Source organism: Schistocerca americana, chromosome 8 (genome assembly GCF_021461395.2).
Source record: "Schistocerca americana isolate TAMUIC-IGC-003095 chromosome 8, iqSchAmer2.1, whole genome shotgun sequence".
In the NCBI taxonomy this organism is placed as follows: domain Eukaryota; kingdom Metazoa; phylum Arthropoda; class Insecta; order Orthoptera; family Acrididae; genus Schistocerca; species Schistocerca americana.
The window spans coordinates 287,047,086-287,072,441 of NC_060126.1; the positions used below are offsets into that span (position 1 = coordinate 287,047,086).

Here is a 25,356-nt window from a genome sequence, read left to right on the forward strand (position 1 = left end):
AAATAAGGTAGCTGAGGCGACAACGGTTTTGTTTTTTGCCAAAATATCACAAACAAGCATAGAGATGTGAGCAGGAGCAGTATCATGATGCAGTTTCCAATAGAGGTTTTTGCTAGAGTTCTTGTCATTGTCTTTGGATTGCTTCATGCAAACGGTGCACAACTTCCAGTTGGATTCCTTATTGACCATACAACCATAAGACAGAAACTCATGATGTACTTTCCCACTTTAACTGAAGAAACAGTGAGGACAACCTCTACATGTGATCAAACTTGTTGAAATTTCCTTTCATCTTAGTTCTTAAGGCAGTTTTCATTGGGACTACTGAATCTTGGTTTTTGACATCATACCCACATACCCATGTCTTGTCACCTGTTATAACCATGTTTAGAAGTTCTGGATCAATTTAGCAGTTCCTGAACAGTATCTACATGACATTGTTTTTGATTGAAATTCAGCTATTTTGCAACAAACTTTGCTGCTACATGTTTCAGACCCAAAACTTCTTTTCAAAAAAAAAAAAAAAAAATTAATTGTCATGAGACAAGGGATATACCGACATCTTCGGCAACCTCTCTGGTGGTGATTCAGTGATTTTCCAGAATGAATTTCTTTACTTCTTCCACACAGTCATCAGTAATCGATGTTCTAGGGCATCTAGGACAATTGTCATCTTAATCGTCTTCTTGACCCTCTTTGAAACATTTATACCACTTGTAAACTCTTGGCTACTCAGAGCAGATTCATCATAGTCAACATTTAGAATGCGGTGATGCACTTTATTCCATTTTTTAAGCAAAATTTAATGCAAATTCTTTGATCCATCTTTTTTGAAAATAAAAATTTGACAAATGAAACATGTATTAACTTTTTGACTATCAACAATAAACTAAATATTGAAAACAGCTGAATCAAAGCAGCTGAAAATGCAAACATACACCAATAAAATAAAAAATTTTGAAAATTAAAAATTCCCGTTACTTTTTGATCACATCTTGCATATATTTTCACCAATAACATGTTTGTATAAATTACATTTTGAATGCTGCAGCTGCCTTTTAATTTGTAAGCTCCTTGTTTTACATTTGTATGGATAGCGTAAGCACTTTTAGGCACTTTGATACAGTGTAGATGCTATGTGTGGTCAACTCATGTGCTTTGAACATAAATCTCATGTACAGTTGTCAGTACATAGAGTACACTTCACACAGAGAGATGGAATCTGATTATGACAGTACACATAGGCTGATTAACTCTTGTCAGTATATTTTATTATTACTGTTTAATGTATTTTACTACAGGGGACAGTGAGACAGGATGCCTTTTATTTTAATTAATCCCACAGTAAGAATGTTGCCATGCAGGCTACTGTAAATAATTCATAGTACTGTAAGTTAATCCGATTACTGAAGCCAGTAGTTAATATATTTCCTTATTATCAGCAGCACTTGGCAGTTCTGAAATATGACTTTCTTCAAATACTTATGAACTGTGGAACCTTTACACAATAACCTTCTTCTTAATGATATAAACTTTCTCCTAAATTACATTGAAATGATGTCATTGTTCACCTGAAAGTCTATTGTTATGCATATTATGTCTGCCAGACATACACACTCTAAGACATTCAAATAAGAATCGGTGACAAGCCTCATTCCAGTCTTCACTGATTTAGCTTTGCTTTAGTGGCACCTCTAGCATGGACAGAGAAAATTGGTTGATTACAGAACAGAAAAGTTGGGGGGCCTTAAGGCTTTCTGTTGAGTTGTGAGGTATTCGTGATTGCCCTAGTGAGAGATCACCAGAAACAAAGGGATTAAAGTCCTGTCCGTGAACTCAGTTTAAGGCTTTCTGATGAGTTGTGAGGTATTCGTGATTGCTCTAGTGAGAGATCACCAGAAACAAAGGGATTAAAGTCCTGTCCGTGAACTCAGTTTAATCTACCATAAAGATTACATTTCTCCCTCCAAGGGCTGCATTTTCTTGCTCATTGTTGCTGTCATTCTAGAACCAACTTGGACTATTACACAAACTGTTATTTGATGTAAATTCATCTTAGTAAGCACATTTAGTTCATATGTAAATCACTTGAAGATGGCTAGTACACTGATTATGGAGTGCAACCCAAAGTTTCTGACCATGTCTTGATGTACTTTCACTCACAACATGCACAATGTCAGAGATTGCACATCCATACTGTTCATAGGCCCGCTTATAGAGGCCAGCTGGGTCAGGTCCCTGGCATGCTCAGATGATCCACCAAAGAAACAGTATTATTTAAGCAATTGCAAATGAGTGCTTGGCCTATTCTGTAACCTGTATTACTGTTGTCCTGTCAATGTGTTCTGTGCCATGTACAGCCTGAACTTCATTATATTTTACATGTATCTCTATAAAGTACTACATTCCATAAATTGTGTTTGTTCTTACTACAGCATATCAACAACAAAAAAAGGAGCAGAGGTGTAAAAATGTGAACACAATAATGTGGTATGTATTAATATGACTCTGAATCTGCATGCTAAATACTCAATTTCATGCACAGTGTGAATAGATTTGTATTAAGTGACCCTTATTTTTTGTAGCACATACATGATGGACAATGAATTTTCTACTGGTGGTGAAATAAAACAAAAAAATAAGTGACTAAAAAGAAAAGAAAACAACAGACACATCACTAAGTTCACTAAATAAACTAATAATTTATCCTAAAAAGAATGTAAATTAATTTAAATAGTAAGATACTCTTAATTCCATTGATAAAAGAGAAAAGAAAGAGCTGTCTAACAATCATTACCATTGGAACAGAGAAGTCTTGGTAAACTGTGGCAAGGATCTGGTTTTCTGCATTCATCCATCTCTCATTACCAACAGCTGTGGCAGGACAGTCTTTAATTGCCTGAAAATATTTTGGAAGCATATAAATGATGCAAACTGGAGCAATACAACATTCTGTATGTTTTTTCTATGAACAATTTTAACACAGTCTGTAGTCTCTTTGTCAGCTCTTATCTGGTCCTTTCAAAGGAAGTGCCTTTGGGAAATAAACACTAAATAAAATAAACAAAGGAAAAGGTTCACACAGAATACTCTAAAATTCTGCAGATAATAACAAGGGCTATTGCTGTACAGACTGATGATACAAACAAGTGATTGAAATACTAACCGGCATGTGTTCCGAATAACTATCGGACAACATCTTAATCACTGCTTCATTCACAGTATCCAGTTCAGCATTTGGTACACTGCACAGACAGAGAAGACAACTATGAATGTTTGAGACATGCTTTGGTTGCAGCTTTAAACTGTAGGCCATAAATGATTGAAAGTTTGTCTTGGCTGCAAAATAATATGTTTCTTGATTTTAATTTAAGTTACAAATATACATTAATTCTCCACTGAAGTTAAAGGAACTCTTCTTAAGTGGTACTCAATACGAATAAGGTATTACATCAATGTCAGAAAAGCAATAAAACATGACAGCACAGCAAAAGTGGTACTCTAATCACAGCCCATCAAATGAACATTTAAAAAACCAGAGTGTATACGACCCGGGACAACTGGCAGATTCGGGAAAAACCCGGGAATTTTTTCACCTGGGGGAAAACTGGGAAAAACCCAGTGATGTTTTAGAATTCCGGGATTTTTTCATTGTTTTAGTTTTCAGTTAAATTTTTGTAATTTTGACAGGTAAGAACCAAAACTCTAACAAAGGATATTACTGTATCCTGCTATTGCAGGATAATACTGCAGCAATAAAATGTGAACTAGAGAAAAAACTAAAATAAAACCCAAATTGTAAAGGAAATGTGCTGTATATAACAACAAAACACAGTGCTCATACAAGTGTCTGCCAACAGCAAGATGTGTCAAAGGCTTTAGGAAGACTATGGAATGCTTCATAACAACAAATTGCCTCTGATGAGCATCACGTCACAACTGTTTACATTAGATTCGTTTGAGCAGTTACAAGCGGGCTCATGCACACGCGAAGTTGAGTCACATATGAGTAGTACTTTCTCCTGCTTCTGGTTACAGAAATGTGGCGTTGGCTGTGTAAGCAGTTGCAGCAAGCAGATAGATATTACTTGCATGTCAGAGCTGCCAGATTCACGCAGGTGCACCAAGCCTCGATCTAGGAGGGGGGGGGGGGGGGGGGGGGGGGGCACCAAATTCATATACTTGAGGGGAAAGAACCTTAGTCACAAAGTGTCTAGCATCCAGCGCATGTTGGTCTATCATATGATTTTGAAACACATCCCTGTTGGTTTTTGAACACATTCTAAGTTGATTTCCGAATGCGTGCATAGTGTATGTGATGCCTCTGTCGAGTGAATCCTCGTCGCATCTCGAAATGAGTTTTTCTGCATACAAAAATTGGACTGGCTGCACGAGCTGAGTGGAGTAAAGCTGAATGGATGAATGCCAATTGTTGTCTGATTATGTGGTTGATTGGGTTTTCGAATGATCAGTGTTGTTATAATTACTAGCGAACTCCATAGAGTCAGATTACTAGAGTGGAAATAAATGACTAACAGGAATAACAACTAAGAAATATTACAGTGTATCCAAGAAAATGAAATTTTGACAGAAAATGTTTGGCCAGACCACTATACTAGTAAGGGTCAGTTAGTTGTACAGTCCCCAGCTAGCAGCCGCTTCAGTTCTATTCTGGACGTAGTGTGGAAAATGCATTGTATGAACATGTAACAACACTGAACCGGAGAATAATTGCAGGATAACTAAACTGGTGATTCTGGCAGAGTTAGTGAAGTTAACCCTCAAATAAGTTTTGACAATGGCAGAAATATTTACAGAATTAGTGATTACCAGGGTTAATGAAGTTAACCGGCAAATAAGTTTTGACAATGGCACAAAAATTTACAGAATTAGTGATGACAAGATTGTTTGTCAGAACAAGGAAGGAGAAGAAATGGGGACATTACACAAATTATAGAAGAATATGACAATTCCAATTTTATATAAAAATTTCGTACTATAACTTTTCGATCTCATGCTTGAGAAACAGGAGCTTATCAATGAAATGTGAAACTATTTCATAACATAAAGCTTTTTGCTTGTAGTAGGCCTAATAGACATTTGATATTGGTACTTTGTGAATTATATTCTGTTGTGTTATACAAATGACCATTTGTGCCAAAACAGTCTCATTTATTTGGGGTGTGTTACAATTGCTGCAATATTAGAAAGGCCTACTTTGTTTTAACTGGCAGACAGTGACAAAATAGATGTAATCGAATCAAGAAACCACAGCAGTCCTAGGTGCTATTTGTATTAACAACTATTTCAGTATTAGACAGCAACATTTAGATTTTTCATGTAGCAAAATGTTTCACAGAAAGGAAAGTACACCACATAAAGCTGTAGCAAGATTAGAGAGAAAAAAATGCCAGGAGCTAAGGATTGAAGACATGTGTGCTGTCTTGCTTGTCTCTTATCTCTACTGGTTTTATGTATCCTATATTTAATTTTATGTCACACAAATAACATGTTATTAGCTAATAGGCATTAAAGAGCGTAAGTTTTCTGAAGAGTTCTTGTTCTCACGATTACAAATAATCCCATCTAGTATTAATTGCGAGGGGCAGAATGTCAACCCAGGTGATTGAGAGCAAGAGAGGCACCACAGGACATTTTAATTTCCACTGTCCTGAATATAGTTTGATGGCATCTGTTACAAAATATACACATTTCAATTCCACTTGCAGAACAATGAAGTTATTTTTGTCTGAGGCAGTCAATGTATTTGAAACTATTATCTAGTTTCAACTGTTCACTGCATTTCATCTTCTAGCACATATGGCATTACGCCATAAAAAAGAATCAAACATGAATCCTGAAAACCACACTGAAAAGCTTAATATCAGGTCGAGGCGTACTTCACTGGGAATCTGGACATATGAATGTGCACTTTAAGTATACACTTTAAATGTGGGCATTTTAGCATGGTTCATGAAATTCTGATGCTCTCGGAGTAACCTCTGATGTCTTGTTTCTTTTATGACATAATAGAAGATCTTTTAATGTTTTACGTGTACAAATACACAGGCTTCCTAAGTCACTGTAGCTGCACAAGCACGGTGGCGCCTGTTATGTGGTGCTCTCTGGCAACTCCTGAAATGAACCATTTCAGACAGGTCGCAGGAAAATATTGTGAATGGCAGTTTGAAAAGCATTACTTTCAAAGAAAATTTCCTTTTACACAAGTATGTGTGAGAATGTACATTGAGTTCTTAAATCACAGAGCATCTGACTCTCATTTAAAAATCAACTCTTTGAGGATGAGCCATTTAGAAGAATTTCAAGCCCAGAAGATCAGACATTTATGTCCTTAAAAATTTTATGGCACATTTGTGTAATGTGTCTTAAAGTGTAACACGCAAAAAAGATCAACATTGTATGCAAAAGCTTAGCTTCTCTTACAGCTATTTAACCTTAGAGACCTATGTAAAATCTTTGCTTTTTGTGTAACAACACCATGTATATTAATTCAAACCATTAACTTTTCCTGTTTGTGTGTTCGCACTACTTAACAGTGATATTGCTATTGGCTGACTACATCACATGTCCTATGCTCTGAATATCCGCTGTCGTCAGCTGGCGGGATCACGTGACATGAGCTATGATGCACCAAAATCACGATTTCAATGCTTCGGAAAATAACATGGTTGTTTTGTGTCCAAAATGTGCCGCCGCCCCCCCCCCCCCCCCCCCCCCCCCGAGTTTCGAGTTTCATTTTCTAAAGTGCCAGGAAATTCAACAGCTGTGTATAAAACCATAACCATTCAAAGGATTGATAAGTTTTGCAGTTCCGGGGGGAAATATGTCACATAACAGGGAAAAATTGTGTTTTCGCCCAGGAAAAAATTTATTTTAAACCGGAAAATCCTGGAATTTTTTTTCCTCGTCCACGTACACACCCCGAAAACTGTGCTGTAATACGGATGCTATAAATATGATTGTGAATAATGGGTACAAACTTTGGGAGATAGGCCTTTAAAACAGACTGTCCCAAATCCACCTCGTGTGGGGCACAGGTGCAGCAACTCACCCATGACCAGCTGCGAGCAGTACAGTCTATTTCCAGGCAGTCATGTTGAACCACATACACTCTTTGTTCCATCTTGCTCACAAGCCATTTGCCCATCCCTGCCTCTAGCTGCTCAGCTGAGACACTCAGTCGTGTAGGCTGTGGCCTGATGCCTGACTGCCCACACATGAGCTGTTTGTCCACTCCTGCCCACTTTTGCCCATGTGTGCCTGGCTGCCAGCACTGAACTAGAACAGCTTTGTATGAATGATAAGGAATGAATGAGGTTTAATATATGCCATGGTATCTATAGCTTCCTGGCTAGAGGAAATTTTGTTTACACCATGCCACACACTGTATAATTCATTTCAGTAAACAGGGATATCACAATGAACCTTTGCAACATGCAGAGCCCTGTAACATTACAGCTCTTAAGCAGCAGTACCAATTAAATCTCAATGCACGGGCAGTCATAAATGATGGCAGCTTTGTGAGCCACAATTCTCCAACTAGGCACTGCAATAGTGCTGGTGCAAACTGTTGGTCAAGATCCTAGAAACAGGAATGTTGCATTCTGCCAATTGTGGCCAGCCGTAATGCTCCATGGTACAGCACAATGTGGTATTTCACAGATGAGTACATGACAGGAGCCTGCCTCTTGTGATAACACTCATGGCTAGAGGGATTGTAGAGACTCAAGCAGCAAAATCATTCAGCATCCTGCATTTGATTAATGCAATCTCCTGCCCAGTAATCGGTTGAATGTACACCTGGATCACACCCAGCCCTCCTGAAGCAGTGTCACCTAGTAGTAAGGAGCCATAAGTCTACAGGCTGACAGCCAGACCTCACTATTCTGGGTTTCAAACAGGATCCATCTTGGGAAGACTGCTCAGTGGCTGCCATCGCCTGACACCCCAGACAGTCTCCAAGGGTCATGGGTTAAACTCAGAGTGCCAATGATAGGGTTGCAAGCAGTGTGCACCAGCCACCTGGCCTTGTGTTGCCTGGGCTGATATACTAGTCAATCAGCAAGGATACTGACACTACCAGCCGCAGTTGCACCAAGTCAGTATTCTGCTGAAAGGAAGTCACACATTGCCTGTGAGGCATGGGCCACACCACAGTAGCAACTACAGTATTGCCTTATAGATGGCATCAGTCAATATATAAAGTACACTGTGCTCATGCATTCCCAACTTCTCACTCACCATGACACTGAAGAACTCATCTCGCACAAATACAATACTAAAGTTGGAAGTTACAGGACACATCAGTACGATCATTACACATCATGGAGACTACCTATGTGGCTTTTGAGAACTAACAAAAGAATGGAGTGCCTGGTTCTTTCTGACAAAACATGGAACATTTTGTGCAGCCCTGAACTATCACAAAATTAGCCGAATGTCATGTAATGTACAAGATAGCATGGACTATTTTGCTAAATTGTCTAATAAGATTTTGATGATGATTACAGACAGCTAGAACATACACTGTATTTAACAGGTTTTCATTGAATTTCTAGATTCAGAACTCACCAGCTACAGTGCATATTCTCTTTGAACAGGCACTGCAAGCTGAGTAAACAATTTTATAGACATGCTGTCTGTTACATAGACAGAGGCTAGCATTGTTGTGCCACAAATCTTCTGTATACCAGAGTGTGAGAATATTCAGTGGACTAATCACACAACTAATGTATCCCTTGTATGTGAATCAAGTAAAATTTCCAAAATTGTGAGATCATGGCATGGGAGTCAGCACCAATACATCACAGCTTACAATTACTTTTCACGATGATGGAAATTCTTGGAAGGAAAAATACAAAAAATACAGTAAAGGCAACCACCCACCTATTGCAGACTGATGTGTGGCACTTAGACACTTAACAGAAAACAGTGTCCACTCGTTTTCTAACTCCCACTCTTTTTCTAAGGAAATTACACACATTCACACTCCAACCACATAAGACACTCAAAGGCACACTGTTGATTATTGATTATCAATTATTGAGAGCAGTTGTTCAGGCTGATACATGTCTGGTAGGGCTAGTGCAGTAGTGCGAGTCCGAGGCATGAGTGGAAGAGACAGATGACTTGACGGCTGCACAGCAAGATGAAATGATTTCTGACTGCATCAGGCAGTGGACAGAGACGGAGACGGAGACGGACACACGGAGGGGCAGAAAGGGAGGGGGGAAGGGGGGAGGGAGAGAGGGGGAGGGGGAGGGAGGGAGAGAGAGAGAGAGAGAGAGAGAGAGAGAGAGAGAGAGAGAGAGAAGGGGAGAGAGAGAGATAGAGAGAGAGAGAGAGAGAGTGAGTCACTGTGGTTGTGGTGGTGGTGGTGGTGGTGGTGGTATGCGTTTGGTGCCTGATTGATTGTGTGTGTGAATGTTTATATTTCCTACTAGAAAAAGAACCAGAGCTCGAAAGTTCATGAACACAGTTTTCTGTTGTGTGTCTCTATGCACCATACACCAGTCTGCTATAGGTGAATAATAGAAGATCCCTAATTTTAATAGTAAATATTTTAATAACACACATTAAATCTACACTATCATCAAATAATACCTGAAGCGGAGACTTCCACCACCAACAGCAAGCACTGCATCCGGCTGCTCAGTATTAAGTACGCCCAACAATGACCGTACTGCGGGATTTATAGCTTCTCCAGAGTCGAGAGGACCAGCTGGTGGATTACAGACACTACCATCATACATCTGTGGATTGGCACCAGGCACAATAACAACTACCTGAAAAGGAGAGGCAAATGTGAAAAAATGTTTTCAGAAAGCATTTTTTTTCTTTTTTTTTTTTTTCAATATAAGATTAAACAGCCAACCGGTTTCACATAAATGTTAGGTACACTGACCTAGGTTTCGACTCCTACTAAGGGTGTCGTCATCAGAGTGAACAGTTGCTAAATCCTATAAAGTAATACATTGAAAATCAGGCATGACAAAAAACACAGTAACCAAGATGACAATTTACATGATGCACAATACTTACTTACGTAAAATTACATTGCTAAAAAGCAATAGTCAGAATTTTGAGCAGCTATGCTCAACTCAAAAGTAAAACACAACATTGTAGCTTTTGCCATCGGCCCAGTGGCTTACACTGCTGCCATGAAAACAATCCAAATTGCGCTGCCTATTGGGTGTGGACAGTAACATGTGCTTATTTGGAACATTATAACAAAAATAATTTTAAAGAAAGACAGTTAATTTTAAAAAACAAAATATAAAGAGAGCTTAATGTCATTTTGAAATTACTCACTAGTCAAAGTAGATTAATTATAACAGAGCCATCTGTTAAGCTTTACAGAAATTACAATTATGTAAAGGACAGAATGACATAGAAGAAATTTTACAAAAATCTGTACAATGCAGAAAATATTTGCATGAAGGCAACTTTAGCAGCACATATCTAGGAGATTAGAAGAAAAGTAATGATATGAATATAATAGAGGGAAACATTCCACGTGGGAAAAATATATCTAAAAAGAAAGATGATGAAACTTACCAAACAAAAGCGCTGGCAGGTCGATAGACACACAAACAAACACAAACATACACACAAAATTCTAGCTTTCGCAACCAATGGTTGCCTCGTCAGGAAAGAGGGAAGGAGAAGGAAAGACAAAAGGATATGGGTTTTAAGGGAGAGGGTAAGGAGTCATTCCAATCCCGGGAGCGGAAAGACTTACCTTAGGGGGAAAAAAGGACAGGTATACACTCGCACACACACACATATCCATCCACACATACACAGACACAAGCAGACATTTGTAAAGGCAAAGAGTTATTGATATGATTTGCCTTTACAAATGTCTGCTTGTGTCTGTGTATGTGTGGATGGATATGTGTGTGTGTGCGAGTGTATACCTGTCCTTTTTTCGCCCTAAGGTAAGTCTTTCCGCTCCCGGGATTGGAATGACTCCTTACCCTCTCCCTTAAAACCCATATCCTTTTGTCTTTCCTTCTCCTTCCCTCTTTCCTGACGAGGCAACCATTGGTTGCGAAAGCTAGAATTTTGTGTGTATGTTTGTGTTTGTTTGTGTGTCTATCGACCTGCCAGCGCTTTTGTTTGGTAAGTTTCATCATCTTTCTTTTTAGATATAGATTAGAAGAAAATAATGATTTGAAACCAGAAGCAGGAAAAATATAGTAAAAAATAGAGGAATCAAAATTTTGTGAGCAGTTGATTGAAACCACTGAAAAATATTTTTTACATTGTTGCAACTGTTCACTGAGGATGACACCATCATTCTTAGAAATATGCTTGAAAATCTCCAGCTCTTTGAGTACATCAAGTCTATGACCTTTCCTTTCTCTATGAAAATGGAAATTTCTTCAACGCATTTCGGTTTGTGTCCGGAAATTAGCAGGAGATTAGAAAAAGTGGAACTGTGTACATTATTATCTGTTTTTTCAACAAATGTTCTTTGTACCTGACACTAAAAGACCTTCCAGTTTGTCCTATATAATAAACAGGACGTATATCACAAGTGATTTTATACACTCCTGAATTGTGTATTGGAGCAACTGTAGTCTTGAGATTGTGGATGAGACTTTTTTTTGCAAGTTATTGTTCATGGAAAATGCAACTTTGAATCCATACTTTTTAATCAGGAGAAGACCATTTTTATACAAAATAGGCCCTAAAATGGAACTGAGAAAACATTTTTATACTCATTACTGTCAGGAGTAGCACTGCTGCCTAAAGTTTGAACTTTGAAGAACTTGTCAACTAACGTGGGATCATAGCCGTTTTTAACTGGAATAGTTTTTATTATGTTCATCTCTTAGTTAAGCTTGTCAGATGACAAACTATTGCAGTTAATAATGGTTATGATCCCACATTAGTTGACAAGATCATCAAAGTTAAAACTGATGCTAAAGTGACTACTGTAGGCAGCAGTGCTATTCGTGACCGGAATGAGTGTAAAAATGTTTTCTCAATTCCATTTGTAGGCCCTATTTTGTATAAAATTCATTGTCTTCTGATTAAAAAACATAGATTCAAAGTTGCCTATCCCATGAACAATAACTTTAAAAAAAAAATCTCATCCCCAATCTCAAGTCCACAGTTGCTCCGATACATAATTCAGAAGTGTATAAAATTGCTTGTGGTACATGTCCCATTTATTACATAGGACAAACTGGAAGGTCTTTTAGTGTCAGGTACATAGAACATTTGTTGGGAAAAAAAGGCACTAATGTACACAGTTCCACTTTTGCTGATCTCCTGCTAATTTCTGGACACAAACCGAAACACGTTTCAGAAATTTCCATTTTACATAGAGAAAGGAAAGGTCATAGACTCGATGTAATTGAAGAGCTGGAGATTTTCAAGCATATTTCTATGAATGATGGAGTCATTCTCAATGGACAGTTGCAACCAACCAACAAAAACTTTTTCATTGCTTTCAATCCACTGCTCACAGAATTTTGATTCCTCTATTTTTTACTAAATTTTTCCTGCTTCTGGTTTCAAAACATTATTTCCTTCTAATCTCATAGATATTAGCTGCTAAAGTTGCCTTCATGCATATATTTTATGGATTGCACAGCTGGTTGTAAAATTTCTTCTCTGTCATTCTGCCCTTTACGTAATACTAATTTCTGTAAAGCCTTGCAGATGGCTCTATTATATTTAATCTGCTTAAATACTGGGTAATTTCAAAATGACATTAAGCTCTCTTTATATTTTGCTTTTTATAATTAACTGTCATCTTTTTTTCAATTATTTCTCTTATAATGTTTCAAATAGGCACATGTTACTGTCTGCGCCTGATAGGCAGCACAACTTGTATTGCTTTCTTGGCAGCAATGTAAGCCATTCGGCCAATCAGTCTGATGATGTTCTCAGCTGGGTACAATGTTTAGTTTTACTTTTGACTTGAGCATAGCTGCTCAAAATTCTGACTATTGTTTTTTAGCAATGTAATTTTATGCAAGTAACCTTTGTGCATCATGAAAATGGTCATCTTGGTTAACACGTTTTTTTGTCATACCTAATTTTTTCTTATGTAAAATCCAGAATGGAATGTAACAATATTAGAGAAGGAAAGTTGCTATTCTCCATATAGCAGAGATGCAGAGTCGCGACAGACACAACAAAAAGATTTACACAATTATAGCTTTCGGCCATTAAGGCCTTTGTCAGCAACACACACACACACACACACACACACACACACACACACAAAAACGCAAATTGCACACACATCTGCAGTTTCAGACGACTAAAACCACACTGCAAGCACAAGCAGCAGCACCAGTGCATGATGGGAGTGGCGACTGAGTGGGGGTAAGGATGAGGCTGGGGTGGGGAGAGGGACGGGTAGTATGGTGGGGGTGGCGGACAGTGTATGCTGCAGTTTATACGGAAGGCAGGAGAGAAGGTGGGGTGGGTGGGAACGGGGGGGGGGGGGGGGGGGGGGATGCAAATGGTGGAAAGGAGAGGAATTAAAAGAAATTAAAAGACTGGGTGTGGCAGTGAAATGATGGCTGTGTAGTGCTGGAATGGGAACAGGGAGGGGGCTGGATGGGTGAGGACAGTGACTAATGAAGATCGAGGCCAGGAGGGTTACGGGAATGTAGGATGTATTGCAGGGAATGTTCCCACCTGCGCAATTCAGAAAAGCTGGTGTTGGTGGGAGGGATCCATATGGCACAGGCTGTGAAGCAGTCACTGTGATGAGGGATATCATGTTGGCAGCATGTTCAGCAACACCGTGTTCCACTCGTTTTTTGGCCACAGTTTGTTGGGGGTCATTCATGTGGACAGACAGCTTGTCGGTTGTCATGCCTACATAGAATGCAGCACAGTGGTTTCAGCTTAGCTTGTAAATCACATGACTGATTTCACAGGTACCCCTGCCTTTGAGGGGAAAGGTGATGTTAGTGACCAGACTGGAGTAGGTGGTGGTAGGGGGATATATGGGACAGGTCTTACATCTAGGTCTATTGCAGGTGAATGAGTCATGAGGTAAGGGATTGGGAGCAGGGGTTGTGTAAGGATGGATGAGTACACTGTTTAGGTTTGATGGACAGCAGAATACTGCTGTAGGAGTGGTAGGAAGGATAGTGGGCAGGACATTTCTCATATCAGGGCACGACAAGAGGTAATCGAAACCCTGCCGGAGAATGTAATTCAGTTGCTCCAGTCCTGGATGGTACTAAGTTAGGAGGGGAATGCTCCACTGTGGCTGGACTGAGGGACTTGGGAGGTGGTGGGAGACTGGAAAGACAAGGCACAGGAGATTCGTTTTTGTACAAAGCTGGGAGGATAATTACTGTCAGTGAAGGCTTCAGTGAGACCCTCGGTATGCAATACAACCTATGTTCCCGTAACAATCCTGGCCTCAACCTTCGTTAGTCACTGTCCTCACCCATCCAGCCCCCTCCCAGCTCCCATTCCAGCACTACACAGCCGCCATTTCATCGCCACACCCAATCTTTTAATTTCTTTTTATTCCTCTCCTTTCTGCTACTTACCCCCCCCCCCCCCCCGCCTCCCCCCCCCCCACCTTCTCTCCTGCTGTCAGCACTTCACTGTCCACCAGCCCCACCATACTATTCCTCCCCATCCCTGCCCCAGCCTCCTCTTACCCCCACCCAGTCACCACTCCCATCATGCACTGCTGCTGCTGCTCGCAATGTGTTTTCAGTAGTTTGAGACTGCAGGCGTGTGTGGAAGTTGTGTTTCCGTGAATGTGTGTGTGCGCATGTGTGTATGTGTGTGTACTGCTGACAAAGGCCTTAATGGCTGAAAGCTGTAATTGTGTGAATCTTTTTGTTTTGCCTACCATGACTCAGCATCTCTGATATATGGTGAGTAGCAACTTTCCTTCTCTAATACTGTTGATTTTCTATGTATTATTTTATAGGATTTAGCAACGGTTCATCCTGATGAAGATGTCAAAACCTAGGTCAACGTACCTACCATTTATGTGCAACCTGTTGGCTGTTTAAACTCATATTGAAACTAATCTATGGTTGGTGAATAACAGCCATCCCCAAAAATTTTATTAGAAAGTAACACCTGAGATCACTGTCAGTGTCGCAATTGCCAGCTCAAGTTAATATTATTTGCAAATGGAAGTCTGTCAGGTGTGTTCATATTTGTACCAATATACATTAAAATTACTATAATTGGTATTTCAGCGTGGGACTTATATACAAAAATCAAGACTACAAGCAACACTTCACCTGTAGATAAATGATGGGCCATCCACAAGCACTCTTAACCCTTTGAATGCTGTGGACGTGTTAACTTGGCATGCCTCGCCATTCCCCTGGCGCGCCTGACGTGTATACATACAGCCTTGGGTCTTCCCTACAGCGCTAAGGACGTGTTTACGCGTCCCACACCACTGGCCTTCCCACCACTAGGGACAAGTTTGGGCACACTGAGTCACAGCTACCTGAGCGCTACGCTCGTGTATACACACAGAGCTGTCTTTCTGCCCTGCTCTTCTAGTAGCTGTTCAGTGGTATGACTGTGTAGTTTGAGAGTGCATATATCTTTGTTGCTGTGTTTGCTCTTAGCAGAATTCGACTTAGATTCCTGTATTTTCGTCAGTTTTCATGTTTTCTACGTATTGTTAGCCAAAATTGAAAATTAAACTCATTGTTCTGGGAAGGGTGGGGGGCTTAAAATTTGTTGTTTGAATGAGACTGGCTTTGAAACATTAATAGAAAACGAAATTTGAAAAAGAAGTTTCGAATACACCCTGCTTTCATCTTTCCATAAAAATCAACATCTTTTTAACTAATTTGTAGATTATTGGAAAATAGTAGGGGAATAAAAATTTTTATTCCTTATCGTTGTGCAGTCAATCTATTGCACTCTAAATTTCATTTTCATCATGCATTCAAACGACTAGATATGTTAACCTGATGTTTACATTGTTTTCAGGCCTGATTTTCGTGCCCAACTTTCATTCTAGTTGTACAGCTTGGTATGTTTTATGGAGCATAGTTTTTTAGCAAAATCGGAACGAAAATACTGCATTTTTGACATTTTTACAATATCTTCAATTTTGTGCTTAATTCACTCAGTACTGAAAAGTGCTATGGAAATGAAACTTTACACTTAAGAACCTTGTGTTGTTAGGTTACTACATGTCAAGTTTCATGTTCATCATAGCATTAGTTCAGGAGATGCAAGAAGCCAAACTTCGAAATTTTTTCGGGCACCTATTGTTTTGGCCAATTTACCTACAATTTTCTGGCTCAATATGGCTCATAAAATTCTTTTTGTTATTATTCTTAAGAGGACACATACAGTTGTACAAGATGGCCAAATTTTATTTCTTTACAAAAACTATTGCCAGAGATATTACAGCTCAAATTTGCCAAAAATTCACACTTGCTCTGCGCAAGTCGTATTCAGCCGAGAAATATTCAGCACAGATGGGGTTGTGCAGCACGAGCCGATCTGGTCCCGGAGGCGGCTCTGAGAGACAGGCACGCCGCACATATAGATGGATTATGCCGCATATCGCGGCGCCTCAGCGCGGCACCTCAGCGCGCCAAGCAGGTGGCATGCCTTCAGTAGTAAAAGGGTTAAAAACAGACTTTTATGGTCTGTTCTTCCAGTCTTTCTCTCCCCCCCCCCCTCTCTCTCTCTCTCTCTCTCTCTCTCTCTCTCTCTCTCTCTCTCTCTCTCTCTCTCTCTTGACTGCAGGCACATTGACCACAGAGCCAATCAACAGCATTGGTTTCATACCTCCATTATTTCTCACTAGCCTCTTTCACTGACAGTGATTGATTTTTTATCCTAAAAGTGCTCCATAACATCATCTATTTACTCCACAAAAAACAGCTAGCTAGACAATATGTGTAATAATATGGGATTAGTGAATGAGGGGGCACATGAGAACTAGGGTTTTATTGTGATACATAACAAAGTGATAAGAGATGTAATACATGCGCAAATGTGGGGAAGGAAGTAGGAAACTGGCCATATCCCTTTCAAAGGAACCATCCTGGCCTTTGCATTAAGTGCTTTAGGGAAACTGCTGAAAATTAAATTCTGGATGGTCAGATAGAAATTCAAACTGCCATCCTATTGCAAGCAAATCCAGTGTGCTTAACACTGCACCAACCCTTTTAGTGATGAACTAAAACCAGTGGCACAATTCAACAATTCAGCGTCTGCACCTCCTCTTAGATAGCAACAGTTTAAACCATTGCCAACAGTGTTAGGCCCCTGACATCAACATCATGCCAATTTATCTGGCCCTTTCTTATGTGATATATGGTTGGTCAGTGTTGATATAATGATGCAGCTCCCTTATGTTTAAAAAAAAAATATAGTTAACATTAGCAGAAGAAACTACTCATGTCTCAGCACATGCTTTCAGCATTGAAGAACTACCAAGGATCACTGTTTTTTACAATAGACTGTAACACAGATACCCTCGCTGGAGAGTTTCTGTAAAGTTTGGAAGATAGGAAATGAGGTACTGGCAGAAGTGAAGCTGTGAGGATGGGGTGTGAGTTGTGCTTGGGTAGCTCAGATGGTAGAGTACTTGCCCGTGAAAGTCAAAGGTCCCGAGTTCGAGTATCAGTTTGGCACACAGTTTTAATCTGCCAGGAAGTTTCATATCAGCAAACACTCTGCTGCAGAGTGAAAATCTCATTCTGGACAGATACTATCCATTCATCAACTTCTGTGCTCAATGGTTTTCAGTGCCCTGGCACAGCCCCTTCACATCCATCCTCCAACAGTGCAGTCACAATGTCCACACTAACATTAAAGACATAGGGCAAGAAATTTCTACTAGGCAAACTGTGGTGCAGCATTAACAATATTCTTAAGTACATACTGCTCAATGTCATTCAGTGGTCAGAGTGCAGCAAAATTACACCTTGAATGTCAGCTGATGACAACAGTTCACATCCTACAACTGGAGCAGCAGCTGTAGCTTTCACAGATACAGCATGCATTCCAGTCATAGAATTCGGTTCCCATCTACAGCTTTAGTTGTCAGTTCCATGTCCTTGGCACCATCATTAGACACTAAGGTGCGACCATGAATATTATGCAGATTTCAGCAGGTGGTGTTCACTAACCAGATGTGCACTCCCCAACACTTTACACAAATTGAGCCAGTTTTGTAGCTATCAATAACAGCAAAATATCTACTTATGCCACAGCCTGCATTTCTGCTAGTTGCCATCAACACCAGTATTGGAGTACTTATGATTCCCAGAGGAGAAATTGGTAAGTCTCCCTCTGTGACACATACAGCATCATGATCAGAAGTGGAAGTAGCTCACATACCCACTCGACACGCTACCACCAATGAAGATAGCCTCACTTTAGCCACCATACTAACACAGGGAGACTTTCTAGCTGCACCCAGATCCTTGAGGAGGAAGGATATTGTATTTCTGGTTATCATGTAAATAGACACATAGACCAAGGAGTTAGGAGACCATATCAGGTAGTGGTAGCTATAGAAAAGAACAGGTCACACTCCACAGCCACTGGCTGTACTACTAGGGCACTTAATAAATGACACCTGAAGTTCAATTCAATAGTTCAGATCTAGCAGCCTTACAAAGATTCCATCTCTCTCTTGCAGAACTAGTAGCCTATAGTGATGATATGTGCTTCTGCAAAACCAGGACTGGCACACAGTCACAGGGATCACAAACCCATTTTGGTGCTGAAAGGTGTACTTGAACCCCTTGATGGACCAGGATTAGCATCTCCACTTATTACGAAATAAGAAAATAAAACAACAGTATATGAATCATCTGATAATGGCTAATGTGCAGTTGCCTGTCAAGGTTGGCAGTGTCATACAAGGTAATTTAGGCTCAACTTCCAGCAGTATCTTGCACAATCACAGGTCAAAACACCTCCACCCCACAGACATGCACACGCAAACACACACACACACACACACACACACACACACACACACACACACACACACACAATCTCAAAGTGCCACACTGTAGTGTCCACACACAATAATAGTAGTGGCAACAACAATAAAAAAAACATCAAACTGCCAGTTACAGTTTGCACTGTGTCTTCAGTTACATCATCAAGTCTCATCCTCTGTGTGTATGTGTGTATGTGTGTGTGTGTGTGTGTGTGTGTGTGTGTGTGAAAGAGATATTACCTGCTCAGCTGCACAACTACACAGTGAGTCATTACTCCTTCCATTATTTTATTTCAGTACTGTACTAGTACATTTAATGTTAATGTCATTTACTCAGTAGACAATTGCTCAGAATGTGACTGATACAATATGCTGTTAACTCAAAGTCCATTCTCCACTGGCTTTAAGTGTTGTCTGATTATGACCTAACAGAAAGCACTAACAACATTAATATTATAAATAAGTGCCCTTTTTTACAATAAACACATTGCAGTCACTGCAGATTCTTAGACATTATGTCTAAAAATATTCATCACTTGCTTTTTTTTCAGTAAATAAGTTCTTTGATTGATTTCACAATCCATCTTTCATTTTAGGATCTGGACCACAACATGTGTTTAATATAGTGGAAGCAGACAGGAGTTCTTGAGGAAACATAATGAACCTAGTTTGATGAGGAAACAAGAACTGGAGCTCTGGCTACTTACTGTATTTTTAAGAACATTAGTAACAAGAGGATCTTGTTTTGCAATTCCAGCCAACAAATGTCTTGCAACTCGTAGCACCAATTCTCGGCCTGCTGGCTGAGAGGAAAACAATGATCCTACCAGTGCCATATGCAGCTTTCCCTCTTCTGGTGCACCCATCTGTAATTAAATTCAGAACTTATTTAGTATTAGCAATGAAATGGTGTTAAAGTGTTGCTGAAAAATTAGTTACAATTTCTAGTGCAAATCCTTATGCACTGATAAATAGTTGTAGGGGAGAGGAGGCTGAAGAGAGAGATTAACAAAAATAAGATTAAGAATTTGTTTTCATGAAGAGATTTAATAAAATGCCCATACTGAGGGCAAATTTTCAAACTGTGTAATTTATGGAAAATGTCCAGTTACAGTGATAAGGATTTTGTTCATTCTGTATTCTTAGTTTACAATTTTAATGATTCACTGAACTCATATTGTGGAGAAAACTACTTTCAAACGCCAACAGATTAACAAGCATAAATATAAGTTGAAAGACATACCTCATCAGTTATTCTTAATACACCATTCCGCATTTCTGCTTTGTCTGGGTGCTGTAAACTCAGATACTGCAACTGCTGCATGAATGTATTCTGATCGGAATACCCATGGACTGGAGCCACATTCTCATTCAGACCAAAATCATAAATTCTTGACCAACGTCCAGGATTCAGTTCTGTGACCTCTGTTTTTTCAAGAGTAATATTAACTGTGCCAGATGAAGGTGCTTCAACTTGAATGGTTTTTGTGATGTAGCTAGAAGAGAACAATTTATATATTGATTCCTTTATTTTGCATAAAAATGTTGCATCACCAATCAAAAACTTTAAACTGTGATTCATCATAATAGTTTAAATTTCAAAATGACCATTGACAGGCTCTTCATTTAACATAACAGCTGTTGAAAATAACATTGTTAAAAGTAAAAGTAAATTTTAAAGAACTGTCATTTTACTTTATTAACTACAATTGTTGGCTTCTGATACAATGCAAATGTAGCTTGAAGGTTAAGGTATTAAATAACAATAAAAATATTCCAATGACTGTGTATTTATTGGTTTTCCAGTGTCTTTTGAAGCTAAATATTTACTAGAGGAACAGTCAGGATTTCATGAATGCAAGTTGAAAAACTCAACGTAGTCCTTGAAAATGAGAATTTGGCACTCAGTTCTGAGTACAAGAAACATAAAATGACTAGAGATGGTTTATCATTATCATTAAGCAAGTGTTCTATGGCCATTGTTGCTTCTCACCACCCAACATCCACCTGCCCCTATCTTGTAGTGCTCTTGCAGTCATCACATTATAAACATCTTCATACCACCTTCTAGATGGTTATCTGTACTTCATTCTCTCTGGGGTGGGGCAGGGAGGGGGAGGGGGAGGGGGAGGGGACCAACAGAGCACTGTTTTAAGCAATCTATGACATGGTCATTCCTCAAGCCTTCTGCCCCCCCCCCCCTCCCCTCCCCTTTCACAAGATTTCAGATTTCTTAATGTAAATCTTCCATCTATGTGTGAGCAACCATGTCTCTTCTTTCTCTAACATTTCCTTTAGAATATGACCATACAACAGTGCAATAGATGGCATCTCATTTATACTTAAATGATTATTGCAATCTAATCTATCACCCTTCTCACACGTGGAGGTAATGCTGGCTTTCTTCCATTCATACAGCTCACAATCCACCATCAAGCACTTATTGTAGATATCAGTTTGTCTTTACTCATTTGGCAGTTATATTTTAGAGCCCAGTGCTTTATAATTTTTCACATTTTTTATGGCATTCTCAGGCACAAGAACTCAGCAGCAGTCTTTGCACAGTTAAAGGAAGAGATAAAACACATTTTTAGGAATAGGAACTGAGTTGAATATAATTAGGTTGCTAGTTTATACTGGAGCAACATCTGTGGCATTGAGGTGGTTCTCTTATCTTACGATCTTTTTGGATCTAGGATAGACGAGGAAAACAGCAACTTTATATTCTGCTTTGCACTGACATTTATCAGTCTGTAAGACACACTACTTATGTGTAATACAATTTGATAGATACAAAAAGTCTACTAGGAAGTGGAGGCAGGAGAAAACACATACAAAGTCTAAAGAAATGTGCAAGGTTTCGGAGCCAGTGGCTGCTCCTTCTGGCAAAAGGGAAAAGAAGAGCGGTAAAGGAAAAGGACTGGTGAGGTTTAGGAAATGACGAAGAGTTCAGAAAAGTCACCCAAAACCTTGGGTCAGGAGAAACTTACAAGAAAGGATGAGAAGGAAAGACTGATTGTTGGTGACTGCCCTGGACAAGATTTGAAATCCTGAGAGCCTAAAGGTGGAAGCTTGGGTAATAAGCAAGACAAAGATTATTGACAAAACATCAAGCAATAGTGAATAATAGCAGAAAAATAAGTATTATATGTGGTAGAGGTGGGTGGGAAACAAGCAGGTCAGAAAATAAAGGATATACAAATCTAAAAGGGAATGAAATAGGAATACTTACTGAGAACAAATGCTTATACCAAGGAAATTAAAGAAAATAATTACCCTAAATTAGGCCCAGGCAGGTGGTGAGAACCAAGGACGTGATGTAACTTCAGTTCTCACCTGCAGAGTTCTGAGAAAGCGACATCTAGGAGAAGAATCCAGATGGTATATGTGGTGAAACAGGCACCGAGATCACAACTGTCATGCTGTAGAGCACAATCCACAACAGGATACTGTGTGTTGCCAGTATACACCCCTTATCTATGTTCATTCATCCTAAATGATAATTTGGCAGCAGTCACGCCAATGCAGATGGCCGAATAGTGTTTACGTAACAGTACATGAATCTGTCATTTCGCAGATGGCTCCCTCACTGATAGTATATGTTTTGCCAATTCAGGTGTGGTATAAGTGGTGGCAAGAGGGTGCAAAAGGCAAGTCTAACAGTGGGGATGATTGCAGGGATAGCAGCCATATGGTTGGGAAATGGCTGCAGAAGCAACATAGGAACTGACCAGGATATTGATTTGGGGGGGGGGGGGGGGGGGCGTCAAAAAGCCGTTCTACATGTGATGAGTAAAATGTCAGACAGAGTGAACCTCTTTTCAGTACATGATTTTAGGAAGGTATAAGCTTGTCAAAGTATCTGATTGATATGTTCAAGGCCAGGATAATACAAAGTGACAAGACATGCACTCTTAAGTCATGTTTTTTTGTGAATCAACAGTATAAGGATTGGATATGATGGCCTGAGACATCTGCTTCTGAGCAAAGTTGGTGAAGTAACGATGTCCAGTGAAGGTTGAGATGAGAATGGTAATGTATTGCTGTAAAGAGTCTGCATCTGAACAAATATGTTTGCTTTGAATGCTGAGGCTGTATGGGAGGGAACGTTTGACAGAGAAAGGATGGCAACTGTCACAACATAAGTACTTTTGTTTGTTAGTAGATTTAATATGAACAGGAGTGTGTTGCTGGCTTTCAGTGGGGATGAGATAAACATTAAGGAAAGTGGCATGGGATTCGGAATAGGACCATGTGAAATTTATTTGGGAGAATGTATTTAGAGTGTCCAGGAATTGTAACAGCTTAGGCTCACCATGAGTCCATATAGCAAAGATGTCATCAATGTAACTAAACCAAATGGGAGGTTGAAGGCTTATGGATCTCTGGAAGAACCTCCAAACGACCCATGAAAAGGCTTTTTGTCCCCCTGCTTCTTTTTTGCCACTCCCATCATCTCCAATATTCAAAACCTTCCTCTCTTGCCATGATGAATCCTATCACATACTATATTTGGTCTCAACCTTTTGCCTGACATTCTGGTCGTCTGTGTGTACGGTGTGCCTATTTGCATGAATATGTGAGGTTTTCTTTTCCTTTCTGAAGAAGGCTTTGGTCAGAAGCTTAAGGGGTAAAAGTCTTTTCACAGCGCCTGTCTGTCGCTCAGTCTTTAAGGTGAGTAGCGCTCTATTCTTTTCGTAGTATTGTTGACATTCCAACCTGGCTTTTCCGTTGTCTGACATTGTGAAGCAAGTTATTGCTGAACAAAAGCCCTTTGTTTGACTGTCAGGTTGATGACTTTCCTTGCAGTCATAACTTTTGATTCTCACTTTGGTGGTGCCACCCAGCATCACTACAGAATCCAAGTACGTGGCACAACATTACTGTCACCCATCGTGGCACCACTACCCAGATGGTGCTTTGCTGTCAGGAGTGCCCTTTGACGAGATCCTACCTCACTCCTGGATATAAGCAGGCATACAGCTGCTCTGTGGCAATTGTGATGTGATTGGAGAGGCATGTTTCTGGAGTTTCTATTGCAGACTCTGGCTGTTATTGGCAGAACTCTGATGCTAACTCCATTAGTTTCATGTGCAAAGCACCTTTACAAAACTCATAAAATCCAAAGTCAGCAAATATTATCTTCAGAGTATGTGTAGAGTAAACTTACTTCATACTTTGTATTGCATGTTTGTCAAAAATAGCTTTCCTCACATAATCTATAGTCATCAAAGTCAAACATTTAAAACTGTTCAAGTAGGAAGGTCTTCATATTCTTACATTTATTTTACACTTGTTAAACACCACACATATATCTGTAAACTCCCAAGTGAAAGTTACTTTCTTTTTTTAAAATAATTTTACAGGTTATTTCTCGTACATCTATTTTAGTTGTACTGCAAAACATCATGATGATAGTTTTAAAAAATTAAAAATCCTCAGTTCATTTGCCAGATACCAACATGTACAAAAGATGAGGTACTGATTACCGTCTCACACACATCTCAGCAGAAAAAATACATTAAAGAAGTGTTGCAGGGCAACTTCTACTAAGGCTGCATGCCTTATTAATAGGGATCAGAAAACGCAGCATCTATTTTTTGCAAAATTCACATCTAATTTTTGTAAAAATCGCATCTATTTTTGTAGACATTTGCACCTATTTTCTTTGTCTATAAATGATTAGATGCACAAATTTAAAAGGTTGTCATGCCACATTAGTGAAGGCATGAATTATTAGTTCTTTGAAACTGACTGACTGACTGGAATGTTTGTTTTACAAAAACTTCAGCACCTTTTTCTTCCAAAATGGCCTTTGTTTTCTTCTTTTGGCTGTAACTAAGCTTTCAAAAATGATTGTTCTGTTGAAAAGCAGCAGCATTTTCCCGCCAGTTAAGTGAATGCGTCTCCGATATAAGTTGTTTCTGGGCTTTATTTGTCTTTTTCCACCCAATCTGAAGATCAAAAATTCTGCAGACAACTAATTTCGACCTTTTGTGGGCACTTATAGCCTTATGACCCATGATTAAGAATGCTACAGATAGAACTGAAAAGGCACTTAGCGTAGAAGTAGAACCGAACATACAGCAACTCGATTTTAATGTTAGGAGAAGAATTTTGGCAGCATCAAAAAACATTACAGATTTTGTTTTCCAGTCACTATAGTGCAGAGGGTGGATGCTATAGACTATAGTCACAGATGGCCACGAACATAAACAGACTAGAATTTTGACCACCAGAGGGGAAGGAGCTGTGCAGAGAAACAAACCCCACCTCCATTTCGCTTGGCAGCAGTCTACAGAAGAACTGGCACATTGTCACATGGTTTGCCGATCTCTTCTGGTGTTGTAAGGGCTGCAATCAAAATCTGTGATGGACCAGGATTAGTC

The 25,356-nt window shown here is 39.5% G+C and overlaps 1 protein-coding gene across 1 annotated transcript in view; it reads right to left on the reverse strand.

Moving 5' to 3' along the window:
* Positions 1–25,356, reverse strand: part of LOC124545475 (carboxypeptidase D-like) — a 256,584-nt gene that overhangs the window by 89,374 nt on the left and 141,854 nt on the right. The window contains exons 12-16 of the mRNA XM_047124408.1: positions 20,211–20,463; positions 19,675–19,833; positions 9,625–9,806; positions 3,167–3,245; positions 2,798–2,899 (exon numbers count right to left, since the gene is read on the reverse strand). Of these exons, the coding sequence (XP_046980364.1) occupies positions 2,798–2,899; positions 3,167–3,245; positions 9,625–9,806; positions 19,675–19,833; positions 20,211–20,463 (775 nt within the window). The remainder of the gene's footprint in view (positions 1–2,797; positions 2,900–3,166; positions 3,246–9,624; positions 9,807–19,674; positions 19,834–20,210; positions 20,464–25,356) is intronic.